A 15,056-nucleotide genomic window follows, 5' to 3' on the forward strand; every position below is an offset into this window, starting at 1 on the left:
AGTAAATTCTGCTGAACTTGGACATTCTCGCGCAGTTGCCATGGGCCGTCCTCAGACCGGACACCTATGTCGAGGTCACCGTTAAAAACCCTCTGACCTGCTCCTAAAACAGCAGGCTGGCACATGTGTAGCACATCTGTGCAACGCGAGGAACCGCTGAGTCTGAAATTACATTTTAAATTAAAGACAGCATCAGATGTTCAGCCAATTAACGTTATGTTTGAGCAACAATATATCAATTTACTTTGACTTTTTCCGCTATAATAAATTGGATAGTGGTAATTATAAGATTAGCCTATAATTATTATTAAAACTATATATATATTATTATATATAAATTATATATAGGAGTAGTAGTAGTATTGTATTATATGGTGTTTTTAATCCCCACATGACATTTGATTGTTCTCTCCAAGACATCTATATTTCTTTCTGGAGAAATAATATTATCTGGAATAAAGAATATAATATCTGGAGTTTTCCCTGCATCTTTGCTAAATTAATCAACTTTATGTAACAGTGTATATAGTCATGAAACATCAAGCTTAAGCTGAACAAAGCCTATTGTATTTTCAGCTATTCACCCAGATTCAGACAGGAAATGACTGTTCTGACTGTGATTTTGATATACCAACACGTCCTCCTACAGAAAATACAGAAAGCAATTGGACTTTCCCCATTTCTGTTAAAAACAAGCTGTGGGTTTATCACATAGGCCTAGTCATTTTTTCATTTCACCCTCTCTCTCTGCAGTGACAATATTATTCCAAAACAATATCAGCATGTAGGCTATTGATATCACTAACAATACATCTAAAATTATTATTAATTTATTTTTATTATAATTACACAGCTCTTGCATGAAACTCTATATGGTGCAGGCTGATAGGTCTTTAACTTATTTGATAGCAATCATGTCATTGTCAAGCACAGCTGATTGGTTGCTGTTGCTTCAGTGGCCAATGAGCCAATGCTTGCTGCTCAAACATTAAAATACTTGGCATTGTTTGCTGTTATCAGTCTGCAGCACGCTTTCAGAACCCTCCCTCTTCCCCAGCTCCACCTAGATCTGCTCCGAGGGTTAATTCATGTATGTTACATGTGCAGCAGCAGCATGTATGCTCACAGCAGCATGTCTGTGAATGTATTATTATTTTTTGACTGCAGCAGCAGCATAGCAGATCTATTCCAACCCGATCTCATGACAATTCGTACATATTTTACGAGGTGGCTAATTCATACGAATTCATATGACCTCACTCGGTCAAATTCAGACGATTTTTGCTAAATCATACATATTTTACGAGTTGCCCAAATCGTATGCATTTGTACGAATGACATACCCCTGACCCCGCCCCTAAACCTACCCATCACTGGGGTTTAGACAAATTGTATGAATTCACACGAGTACGAATTGGTCGTGAGATTGCGTTGTCTATTCCGCCAAAACCAAATACATTAACATTACCATAACCATTACCATGCCAATCTCTATTACCATACCAATCTCTCCTAAGAGATGTCATGACAGCAGAATAACTTTTATAATGTAATAGTCATTGTTTCAAATAATTTTGTATTTGATATTTATTTGATTTCATGGGTAATGGAAAAATGTATTATTGTTCAGATTGATCTTTTATTTAAAGTAGTTGATGCAATTCAAGTTTTTGACATGAAGCAACATAAAGGTCCATTCTAGGGTGTAAATATTGCCCCATTCATCCCAAATTTCTGACTCTTGTTTCATTATTTTCATGACCCATTTATCTTTTCATTATTTTTAATCTGATGTTCTTTTCAAGGTAGGGCCTATAATACCAGTAATTGGGAAACATCATTTGGTGACACATGGTTATTCAGTAGGCCTATCTTTGCACAGCCTCAGACCACCCACAGTCTGTTAGTCAATAGTCTGGCTACACAAGACACCTCAAACCCTAACTTCACAGCTGGTGTCTATGGGTGAATTTGGGTCAGTGTCTTTGGTTGGTGTGCATGAGTAACCCCTTTACCATGGACTGCAAGTGATTGCAGAGTGACCTATTGCGGTAGTTGTGCGTCATCTGCTGGACAATAAATGCAACTCATTTAATATTCTCAATTTTAACAAGTTACGGTGTCATTAGTAATAGCCTACATCTTTGTTTACACAATGTGTTTTGAAAATTTTTAAAACACACAACTTGTATTCACCATAAAGAATTATTGTTTTTATTATTAGGTATTCAAAACTACAAGAAAACATAAACGAGGTACGCTATTTGTATTGAGAGTAGGCTATAGCATAGTTCAGAGTATATAATAACATGGGAAACATTGCGAGGGAAAATCGTTTTACACAATGACAATTATAGGCTCATTTATCAAATATGAGAAATTTGTTTGCAAAGTGCCCATTAGTGGTATTTAACCGAAATAATGAATAACTGTCCATAATATACAGGCTATAGTATTTTCATACAATGTTATCATCAAACACCTATCACACACCCAAGTTTTCTCGCTTTGTTCTCGCTATCTTTTCCCACATAAATTATGTTTATTAGGCTATATTTAACTTCACAACCACTTTTTTTGTGTGTGAATAAAACCAAAAATATTAGGAAAGATGGTGTTCAAATTAAAATTAGACACAAAATGAAAATCGGATGGAGAGAATAGGGCGGCTAATAAACTCAAAATAAAACAAAAGTATGCGCAAGCTCAAACGAATAAATAATAACCTTAACACAAAATAACAGCAATACCCCTACAAAATTATGTCAGGAGTATAACAAATATTGTATTGTTAAATATTAAATATAGTCCAATGAAATCCCAAGATGAAATGCCAGCTATTTATTCTGTTATTTTGACAGTGCTTTTATGTAGGCTTATTCTTAAAGACTAGGGAAGATTTAAACAAGTCAACATTTGTGGATCAAATGTTTAGCCAGTAAAAAAACACACACAAAAAAAAAACATATATGACCTTCTTCGTCATTGTTCCTGTTTAACATCTACAAAGTTCAAAACAAACTTTTCCTCAGATAACCAAACTTTATAATCCCTTTATTTTGTTATTATTTAATTAAGATAATTCATATTTTATTAAGAAAACCTAAAATATACAAGATGGCATTCAAATTACAATCAACTTACTCAAAATTACAACAGGGCCTTAGACACAAAAATAAATAATCACTTCATTCGATGACGTCATTTTAGTGCGACAGCAGCCACTGTGGATGGCGCCATCCTCCTCACAACGTGATCGCGGTGTTTAGAGGCGACTGCAAACTGTTTTCATCTCACCCGGCATTGACATATTTGCGGAAGGTACGTCAATAAGATCTTCGGCTTGAAGGGATGTTTTGGGTCTCACAACTCCTCCAGCTAAAGTAGTTCGTGATGTTAAATACTTTACTTTGGTCCGTAGGCCGACATGCACAACTTAACTTACCGAGCTACATACTAGATATTTCATATCACTGGGATGAAATCATATTCTAAAAGACTGATCATAATTCGCTTCATTTAGGCGTTATTTTAGCAAATGACAGTTGACATGTTTGCCAGTATGATTATAAGAATGATTGACATGTTTAACTTACATATAGCCTAATCTTATGCTGTTATTTTGTTATCGTAACGATGCATACACTCGAACCATTATTTATTTCACAGGTCAGGTAACGTTAATGTTTACAGTTTAAGGGGTTCATACATCAGCAGGCCGAGAAGAAGCTCTAAAACTATCATAATTATGCTGGTACAGAATGAATTCATAATGCATATAATTATATCCACATGCACGTGGACATGCATCATTCCAGATCTGTTGTGTTATTGACCTGATCTTGATGGTTCGAGGTTGATGATAACTGTGTATAATGCAATATGTCTTGGGTGAGCAACGACGTGTCTATTTCATGTTTAAATTATATTCAGTCCACGTGTAATCTGTCAGTCATTTAAATCAGGCATGGCATCAGGGATTTGACTCTAAAGTGGGTGTGTTTTCAGAGCACACATAGAGAATGTATTGACTGTTTGTGTTGTCAGACCTTTTCACTGAGAGTAACTATAGATCGATGTATCAGCCACAGTTTTAGTTATTTGATTTGAATTATTTGATTATCAGCATATGATGGTGGTAACCATGTCCATTTGGTCACTGACCAGTACGTTAGTTGTTCCTTTTCTGTCAGTTCGATGGTATTTTTATGTATGGTATTTAGTTTGACTTTTTTTTTTGTAATGAATTATAGAATATTGTGCATAAAATGTGTTAAATAAGTACATTTATTATCAGCAATTTTTGTGAATATTATTTATACTAGCCTACCTGGGGTCTAACATTTGGGGTCTGTGATTTTTTTTTTTTTACATATTTTTTTTTAAAGAAGGCGGGTTCCTACGGGGTTTGGAAAAGTATGGAAAAGTATGGAATTTGATTTGAGTAATTTCCAGGTCTGGAAAAGCTTGGAAAAAAGAAAGCAGAGTATGGAAAAATATTTGCATTTCCAGACTATTGCCCCTGTTTAGTTTTCTATTATAGAAATTATAATAATTTAATACTAATACTAATAAATCTAATACTATTTAAAATAATAATAATAAAAAAATGCTGTGCATTCACGAGTTCACACATACATGAAATCAGATATAGTGATTTATCCCCCCTTTGACTGGGATATAAAACCAGCCAAGAGTGAGGTGATGGGGTGGTGGAGGGATGCTGTGAAACTGCCATGATGGGACACGGGTGATACCGGCTTAAATCCACTTTTGGGGTGAAAATACTGACATGCCTAAGACTTTTGCACAGTAGTGTATATGATAAACTTTTTTGTGCCCTCGAGAAACTATTCACATGTGCACGTGAATTGTTTTGCATGCTTGCGCATTACAATTTCTGGTTTTATATATAACCTATGTCTACTGACACTACAGCAGAATATATAAATAACTGGCTTAAAATCATTTTTGCTGGGTGAAAATCCTAATTTTGCTTTGGAGGTCTCCTACAAAAAAACACTTTCCTTTTCTCATAATATACATTGCACATCACCACGTTTCATGATTCTCACACAGGTTCGATGATTCAGTCTCTTTAAATCCCTCCTTGTCACGAGCCTACTCTGCTGTGATTGGTCTACCACTTACAGTGCTTATCGGAAGCCCACACCACTACTAAACCTACCCTAACCTATCCATTCGTATCCTATGCACGTAAAAACTAATTCTCGCGTATAAATTGCATGGTAAAAACACAATAGGTGCTAGGTAGGGACGCATTTAGTGTGACCGGGTTGGTTACCCAGTGACTTGTAGCCGTCACGGAAGTGGGATTCAAATTCCTGATGACTCGTTTTAAGTGGTTCAAAGTCGATTCTTTCTTTTTAGATACAATAACTTAATTTATTGCATGCTCTTTCATTTTCATACCTTTGCAGAGAGCTGCATTACACATTGCATGAAAGGGAATATTTGAAAAAGCATAATAGGGGCACTTTTAATATGGTCTGAAAATCTATAGAGAAGATTTGAAATTTGAGTCTGGAAAAGTATGGAATTTTGAAATGGAAAATGTGTAGGAACCCTGAGAAGCGTTTTATGTTTAACAAGGCTACATTTATGTATAAATAAAGTATTGAAGTATTGTTATGATTGAAAATAACTTTTATATTTTCATTTAGCCTATTTTAAAATGTAATGTAATTTATTCTTGTGATGGCAAAGCTGAATTTTCCGCATCATTACTCCAGTCTTCAGTCACATGTTCCTTCAGAAATCATACTAATAATATGCTGATTTGCTGCTCAAGAAATTCTTCTTCTTCTTCTTCTTCTTCTTATTTATGTTGAAACAGTTGTCCTGCTCAATATTTTTGTGGAAACCATGATGCACGTTTTTCAGGATTTTTTTATTAATAGAAAGTCAAAAGAACACCGTTTGAAATATAAATGTTTTATTATACATTTTATTATTACTGTCACTTTTGATCAATTTAATTCATTCTGATTGAAAGTATTTTTTTTTTCAAAGCTGTAGCCTATGTATTATGCATATAGTTCCTTTTTTAGGTTACACTTTATTTCGATAGTCCACTTTAGACATTCTATTAACTATAAGTAACTTTTCAACTACATGTCAACTAACTCTCATTAGAGTATTAGTAGAGTGTAGTAGACTGTTAGGTTAGGTATTAGGGTTCAGGTTAGTAGAATAAGTTGACTTGTAGTTGCCAAGTTCCTTATAGTCAGTAGAATGTCTGTTGGGGAACCAACAAAATAAAGTGTTAGCGGATATTAAGCAGACAGTCTACTAATACTCTAATGGGAGTTAGTTGACATGTTGCTGCAAAGTTACTTATAGTTAGTAGAATGTCTAAAGTGGACTATCGAAATAAAGTGTTACCTTTTTTTTATAATTAAATTAGTTTCAAATGTCCCTTTCAAAGCATTTTATTTATTCAGAACACCGTCAATGGAGAGACATTTTGTCCCGAATTATATTGTTATGGCGTCCGCCAAGCAAGTTCTCTTGTTTTGTGGTGTGGCTTTGTAATGTTTGACATGTATAGGCTACTTCTGATCACAGCTTAAATGTCATGTCTTAAAGGCTAGTGAAATATCTATACCTCAAATGCATTTGACCGTCTGTTCAAGTGCCTGACCCCAGATTATTTGACCTTTTGTTGTTGTTGGAGTAAACAATCGTTTTCTGTGCTCTTCCCAGATCTGAACCTGCATGTAATAGTTTGCATTGTTCATTACCTGATCTAACAACGGGTATATAGTACAGGGAAGCAGACAGATTAATAAATTGGCTGTTTGCACATAGCCTAATTTTTTTCTTTCTTTTATTTGAAATCAGATGTGATTGACAGAAAGATGTAGTTGAGTCCTTACACACAAGATTGCCTGGAACGAACACATCTCAGCTGGCAACCTTCCGCTTGAAACACCTTTAAACACGCTTGCAGTGTAGTTGCACTCATCGCTCCAATAACTATGAGATTGTATTTCAAGCATTGATGCTTACAACTATATGACTTACACAATGCTTTTGAGTTCATAATTGAAAACGCACAACATCTGTGCTGTTTACCAGTAATTAAAAATAAAAATGGGAGTCATTTCTATCACAGCATGGATGTCATTTGAGTGGCTACTTTCTGTTTGTCCATGAGATGGGAAAGCTCTTAAGCCATCTGCTGTACTTTGGCATTATTTAGGACATTGAACATTGTAGGTTTTTTTGTTTTACAACAATAGGGGGCAGAGTTGCACAGCAAAGTTTTTCCAACTTGATGTTATTTAATTTTCTTTGGCTAGGATACAATAAAACAAGCCTGGGTTCATTATGCAGATTTCACTATAGCAGTGAGAATGGCTCAAGGTCAAGACTTTAGGAACAGTTGACATTGTTGTAATTTACATGAGCAGGTAAACTGCCCAATGTTCAGAAAACTCTTCCAGGTCCTGAAAATTCTTCCGTTTTCCAGCATCTTTTGCATATTTGAAATCATTTTTTCATTTAGTACTGCCCTTCAGAAGCAACAGAAGATACATAGACTAGCCTACATGTTTCCCGGAAGACAAATTAAGTACAATTTATTTACATTGATCTTCAAATTCAAAAAGTTTTCACCCCCTGGCGCTTAATGCATCGGGTTTCCTTCTTGAGCATCTGTTAATGTTTGAACTTTTTTAATAGTTGTGTTTGAGTCCCTGAAGAACATTGGGCAGTTTAACTGTTCAAGAAAAACAAGGGACAAGGTTTTTTTTTGAAGAACATTGGGCAGTTTCACCGTTCAGGACAAACAAGGAACAACCATCACAAAACAAAAAAACAGTCGTGAATCATTACGACACGCAGTATTAAGAATCATACATAAACTTTTGAACGGGGCATTTTTATAAATTCAGCTATTTTGTTGTCTTGTGGACCATATGTAAACATATTTTATGTAAAGTATCTTATTCAGGACAGTACTAAACAAAAAATAACATGCATTTTGTATGATCCCTCTTATTTTGTTAAAATTCACATTTTTACAGATTTTGCAAGGGGTTCACAAACTTTCAAGCAGCACTGTGTGTGTGTATATATATATGAATGTGCGAGTAAACTGCTGTTATTCTAAGTATTTCATAAAAGCAAAGGACTCTGGTCCTCTGGGTAGCATTGTTAACTTAGATTTTTCAAGAATCCAGTCTAATACGATGATAAATGAGCCCTATCGTGTGCTCTGTTTGTGTTTGCAGCTTTACCTAATGGACATCCAGAGCGGCAGCTCGGTGGTGCTGCAGGTTTTGACCCAGGCCACCAGTCAGGACACAGCTGTGCTCAAGCCTGCAGAGGAGCAGCTTCGCCAATGGGAGACCCAGCCTGGCTTCTACTCAGTGCTGCTGGTGAGAATCTGCTCCGTTTAGGGGGACGATACAACAAAATAACTGTCTGAATATACACTGGGAAAAAAGTGTGTTGGATTTACATGAGTTAATTATGTGCATAAGTCCAACACGAGTCAATTAAATTACGGTAACCAAATATAATTTGTTGACTTAATTTCATCATCACGGAAAGAGGTTATTTTTAAAGTGACTCCATAACGTAGTATCAAAGTGATTTTATATAGTTCCCTGACAGGATTAATTAATTGAATATCATATATTTTTATGTTAAATGATGATTTATAAGATTGTACTAGCTATATGTCCTCTTTTCCCCGGACATGTCCGGCCGGGATTTCGCAATCGCCCAAAATGTCTGGGATTCGGCTTTTGCTTTCTACAGTCGCCGTTCATTATTTTTACACGCACACCTTTTGTTTCAATCGGACTGAATTCATTCCAATTGGTGAATCTGAATTTACAAGAACGTTAAACAAGTGATCGGTTGATGTGCGTTTTAGCATTGCTAAGAAAATTCCGGTGTTTTCGTCTCGGTCGGGATCCGCGTGAAGCAGAATGCATGACCTGCAAAGCTGGCACGTACTGTACATGTCAAATAATGTAATAATGTAAACATAATGAATGGCGACTGTAAAAAACAAAAGCCGAATCCCGAACATTTTGGGCTATCTCGAAATCCCGGCCGGACATGTCCAGGAAAAAGAGGACGTATGGTCACCCTAGCTAACAATAGCACATAATAGCATGCTAAGTATTAAACGCTCCTTGAGAAAAGTAGTAATGACATACGTTGTATGATTCCACAGCCGAAGCAAATGTTCCACTCTTCTCCACAGTGAAAAACAACATTTTGTAATATAAACAGTGTAATATAAACAGTGTAATATAAACAGTGTAATATAAATGGTGTAATATAAAAATGGCTAACAATTCCAATATATGTGAACATAAACACTATTAAACACTATAATGTCTCCCCCTTTTCTCATCTTGCTCAAAAATGCATAAAATAACACTTAATTTCAACGTTTTACTCTCCTCAATAAGTCCCAAGCAAGTCTGGGAACTACAGTTCCATCAGAAATCATTTCCGATGGTTCACATTCACCCTAAATAATTTAATCTAGTAGATTGCACATTTGAGAGAATTACATAAATCGAAAGCAAAGAAATCAAGTTTAGAAGAGAGATGCAATTTTGTTGCGTAGATCGCAAATAATAAGATTGAGTGGATACGATTTGTTTTCCTATTTTTTTTTATTAAGTGTGTAGTTCAATGTTTTATGAGGCTTTTTCCTTCTTATTTCTGTGATGCATTTAAACTGGGGCTGGTGGTATGCCTAAAATTACATTTCTTGGTCATTTTAAATCAAGCAAAGCTTCTTTGCACATGAATTAAAAGTGACGTGCTGCTACAGATCTATGTATATTGACTGCTTGAGATTGATTTCAAATGTGGCTTATCCAGTCAGATTTATAATGATTTACTTTGAATCTTTTATCAAATTCAAGTGTTGCATGATGTGAAGATGATTTTGTATTGATGCCAGACAATTGTATTGATTGTCATTTGTTTGTTTTGAATAACCTTACCTGTTGTTTTGTCCAAAATTCCAAATAAAAAAATAATTAATCAAATCAAATGAAATACTTTTTAAAGTAAAGTCACTAAATTGTTTATGATATTGGTCATATCGCCCACCCCTAGAGCTAGACTCCTCCTCCTGTTTTAACCTGCCTCACGTTTTCACCGAGGGTAGAATAATGTGGCCATTCCTATTGTGCACTAACTTTTTAAATATATGTGTGTGTGTAAATATATTAGGGCTGTCACGATTCCTCGATTCACTGAGAGTACTTGATTTAAAAAAGTCATAGATTGTAATTTGCCTGTGTTGAGTAACCGACAAAATACCAGAAGTGGCGCATTTCACGGATAAGTATCCATGAACCGCATAATCAAACTGTTGTCTAAGGCTGCACGATGTATTATAGCCATTCTATAAAATATATGCGCTTTATTTACATGTGTGTAGGTTACGTGCGTCTCAGAGCAGCTCCATTCACAGTAAATGCTGCTCCACGTGAACTTATCATTTACATGTGGAGCGTTTCAAACTCAATCTCTGCATATGCTGCGTGTTTGGGTTGCTTACAACGTTCATCTGTGAACGCAATGTGTGTCATTTCATCCAATTTGTAAGGTAAATCATTTATAAACCTACACCAACAGAGGAGAATACATCAATATGTTTCTTATCTTAATATGCAAACTGTTTATGTGCATTTTTTAAATAAAAGTTTAAATCCTCGCTCTGAGTTTGCATGTTTTGATGTCCACATAATCTTGTTCAAGAAATTACATTGTAAAGAAGTGGCCAAATACTTTATTAAAGACTAAGTGAACATTTAAACGGAATGTATATGGCTAATATATTTAACGAGGATTTAATCTGCTGTAGAGTGTAACACCAGGCTGCTGGCGCCCTCTGCAGGCATTTGTTATAATACAATGTACACAAGTTGATTGTTTATATTTAGGGCCCAAGCCTTGAAAAGGCGAAGGCCCTATTGTTTTTCTTGGGATTATTATTTATTCTTCTTCTTCTTCTTTATTATTAGGGCCCAAGCCTTGAAAAGGCGAAGGCCCTATTGTTTTCCTCCGGATTATTAGGGCCCAAGCCTTGAAAAGGCGAAGGCCCTATTGTTTTCCTTCGGATTATTCTTCTTTATTATTTATTAGGGCCCAAGCCTTGAAAAGGCGAAGGCCCTATTGTTTTTCTAAGGATTATTATTTATTATTATTATTATTATTATTATTTTACTACCTTTTGGGCACTTTTGAGGGCCTTAACGTGCTCAAAAACTCTTGAAACTTTGCACAAATGTCAGAACCCGCGGCCATTAGGGCCCGACTGAAGCTGGGACCCGGGCGTGGCAGGGGGGCTCGCCAGCGCCCCCTGGAATGGGATTCAAAAACATGTCCATATCTCAAACACGCTTGCATGTAATAATATGAAACTCGGTACACGTATAGATCTCATCGGGCCGAACAACTTTCGTGCTCTAAGTTTTACGCCAGTCCAACAGGAAGTCGGTTATTATGGGCTGTATGGAAACGCATGTTCTGGCATTTGAAACACTTGTCCTAGAGAATTCATCGGATGACCACGAAACTCGGTGTGCATGAAGCCAAGACATGGAGGATGATAAATTGCGAGGGGATTTTTGATATCTCGAATGGTTTGTCCGTGGCGAGGAAACAAATTTATGGCGAATATTGGAAACAGAAAGTGTGTTATAACATCCTCATACATTTATTGATCTTGATGAAACTTCAGCAGTGTGTTCGCTGTAAGAGGCCGATCACATGGATGTGACTATTGTGAGTCAAAGTTATAGCGCCACCAACTGGCAGCAGGAAGTGTGTCACTTTCAAAATGCTTTGAAATCACCCTCTTATTTTTACCGATTTGCTTCAAACTTCATCTGTATAATGTAAACACACGGCAGATGTAGACCTGTGAAAGGATTATTGATATCTTAAATACTGTTGCCATGGCAACGCATCAAACTTTAATATTCTTTTTTAAAGATTTTGAGACTCTTAGCATACTTGAAATTGCATGAAACTCGACAGACACTTTACATTTATTGCCTAGTACACTTGTGCAAAGTTTCAGAAACGGGTGTGGTAAGGGGCTCAGTAGCGCCACCTTTAGTCAAAAATGGGGTATTAGTTTTACCTACAGTAACAAAAATCGGTATCTATATTTATCTCCCCGAGCCGGACAACTTTCTAATTTACAGTCATTAGCTCCGACCAACAGGAAGTCAGATATTTTGGTTTGAATGTGATTTGATGGGAATTTTACCAGTCTCTCTCAGTGTCTGTGTGTGTGAGAGAGGAGGGGGGCTTTATTTTAACCCTTTCTCTGCTGTGTGGGACTTCTCGGGCACTTTTGGGGCCCTTAACGTGCTCGAAAACTCTTGAAACTTTGCACAAATGTCAGAACCCGCGGCCATTAGAGCCGGACTGAAGCTGGTACCCGGGCGTGGCAGGGGGGCTCGACAGCGCCCCCTGGAACGCGGTCCGAAAACTTGGTCCATAAATCAAACACGCTTGCGTGGAATAATATAAAACTCGGTACACTTATAGATCTCATCGGTTCATATATCCTTCGTGCTCTGACTTTTTACCCCAGCCCAACAGGAAGTCGGCTATTTGACGTAGTTTAAAAAACACATGCAATGGAATTTGAAATACTCCTCCTAGAGAATTCAACCAATCACCACGAAACTCGGTGTGCATGAAGTCAAGACATGGAGAATGATAAATTGCCAGGGGATTTTTGATATCTCGAACGGTTTGGCCGTGGCGAGGAAACGAATTTATGGCGAGAAAAGAGAAACACGATGTGTTATAACGTCTTCATACATTTATTGATCTTGATGAAACTTCAGCAGTGTGTTTGTTGTAAGAGGGCGATCACATGGATGTGACTATTATGAGTCAAAGTTATAGCGCCACCAACTGGCAGCAGGAAGTGTGTTACTTTCAAGATGCTTTTGACTAAAGTGGGGGGGTTATTTTTACCTACAGTCACAAAACTCGGTATGTATTTTGTGCACATCGAGCCGGACAACTTTCTCATTTACAGTCATTAGCTCCGACCAACAGGAAGTCAGATATTTTGGTTTGAATGTGGTTTTGTCTCTCTCTGACAGAGTTCCCCCTGCCATTCTGTGTGTGTGCGTGTGCGTGTGTGTGTGTGTGTGTGTGTGTGTGTGCGTGTGTGTGTGTGCGTGTGTGTGCGTGTGTGTGTGCGTGTGTCCGTCTGTCTGTCCGTCTGATATGTGCCCTCGATGTGCACTTTTGCAGAACCCACACTGATACAAGCTCTAAAGCAGACTTCTTCTCGACAGTCAAAGCGGAGTTACGTTATTGCCCGTCGTGCACAGGAACCCTAAAGGCACCGGGGTGGCGGTTTTTATATATATATATATATATATATATATATATATATATATATATATATATATATATATATATATATATATATATATATATATATAAATAAATATAGCTGCAAGCAGCGATGGAGGGCCCTAGCCGGTGGCACCGCCACCTCGGTGCCTTTAGTGCAACTAAAGGCACCGGGGTGGCGGTGCCACCGGCTTGGGCCCGTAATCGCTGCTTGCAGCTATATTTATTTATATATATATATATATATATATATATATATATATTTAGGGCCCAAGCCTTGAAAAGGCGAAGGCCCTATTGTTTTTCTTAGGATTATTATTTATTCTTCTTCTTCTTCTTCTTCTTCTTTATTATTATTATTATTTTACTACCTTTTGGGCACTTTTGGGGGCCTTATCGTGCTCAAAAACTCTTGAAACTTTGCACAAATGTCAGAACCCGCGGCCATTAGAGCCGCGCTGAAGCTGGGACCCGGGCGTGGCAGGGGGGCTCGGCAGCGCCCCCTGGAATGGGATTCAAAAACATGTCCATATCTCAAACACGCTTGCATGTAATAATATGAAACTCGGTACACATATAGATCTCATCGGGCCGAACAACTTTCGTGCTCTAAGTTTTACGCCAGTCCAACAGGAAGTCGGCTATTATGGGCTGTATGGAAACGCATGTTCTGGCATTTGAAACACTTCTCCCAGAGAATTCATCCGATGACCACGAAACTCTGTGTGCATGAAGTCAAGACATGGAGGATGCTAAATTGCGGACGGATTTTTGATATCTCGAACGGTTTGTCCGTGGCGAGGAAACGAATTTATGATTAAAAAAGGATGCATAAAGTGTGTTATAACTTAGTTATAGTTTTACCTACAGTTACAAAACTCAGCGTGTGTATTGATCTTATCAAGCCAAACAACTTTCTAATTTACAGTCATTAGCTCCGACCAACAGAAAGTCAGATATTGTGGTTTCAATGTGAATTGTGTCTCTCTCTGTCTCTCTGGCATTCTGTGTGTGTGTGTCTGTCTGTGTGGGGTGGGGAGGGGAGGGGGGGATCTGTGTATGTGTGTGTGTGTGAGGAGGGGGGCTAGTTTAGTTTAACCCTGTCTCTGCTGTGTGCAAAATCTCGGGCACTTTAGGGATGCAACGATACCATTTTTTCAGAATCGATCCGATCCGATACCAAACATTCTGAGTATCGACCGATACCGATACCAATCCGATACCAGCACAGTTTTTTATTTTTAATCAAGTAGAATTTCTATAACTCTGTGTGTTGAACTGATAGTCACTATTTTGTGTTAAACACAATCTACTTAATACAGACAACTTCATTATAAAGAAAAACAACAAATAAAAAAAAATATGATCATAATCTGTGACAAAAATGCTATTATAAACTAGATTAGTGGATAATTCAGCAGTAAAATTTAGCCAAAAAAAAATCACAAGTGCACAATAATTGTATTAAATCTGAACATGAAAAAAACATTTAGTGGGGAACAAATATGAGACAATAAGTGTAACACTAAATTTGGTAAAACGTTACACATTGCTCTTTGTATTGTTGTAAAATACATTCATGAAAAACAAGATAACAAAAATCAAAAAGATTAATTATTTTATATATAGCCTAGGCCTACTATAAAATTGAGACATGTTTT

The 15,056-nt window shown here is 36.9% G+C and overlaps 1 protein-coding gene across 1 annotated transcript in view; it reads left to right on the plus strand.

Annotated features, from left to right (window-relative positions):
• The first annotated feature begins 3,181 nt into the window (after positions 1–3,181).
• The window catches only part of ipo11 (importin 11), a 172,197-nt gene continuing 160,322 nt past the window's right edge, over positions 3,182–15,056 (plus strand). The window contains exons 1-2 of the mRNA XM_079637995.1: positions 3,182–3,321; positions 8,259–8,405. Of these exons, the coding sequence (XP_079494121.1) occupies positions 8,268–8,405 (138 nt within the window). The 5' untranslated portion in view covers positions 3,182–3,321; positions 8,259–8,267. The remainder of the gene's footprint in view (positions 3,322–8,258; positions 8,406–15,056) is intronic.

This window comes from Phoxinus phoxinus (genome assembly GCF_949152265.1).
Source record: "Phoxinus phoxinus genome assembly, chromosome: 15".
Taxonomy (NCBI): domain Eukaryota; kingdom Metazoa; phylum Chordata; class Actinopteri; order Cypriniformes; family Leuciscidae; genus Phoxinus; species Phoxinus phoxinus.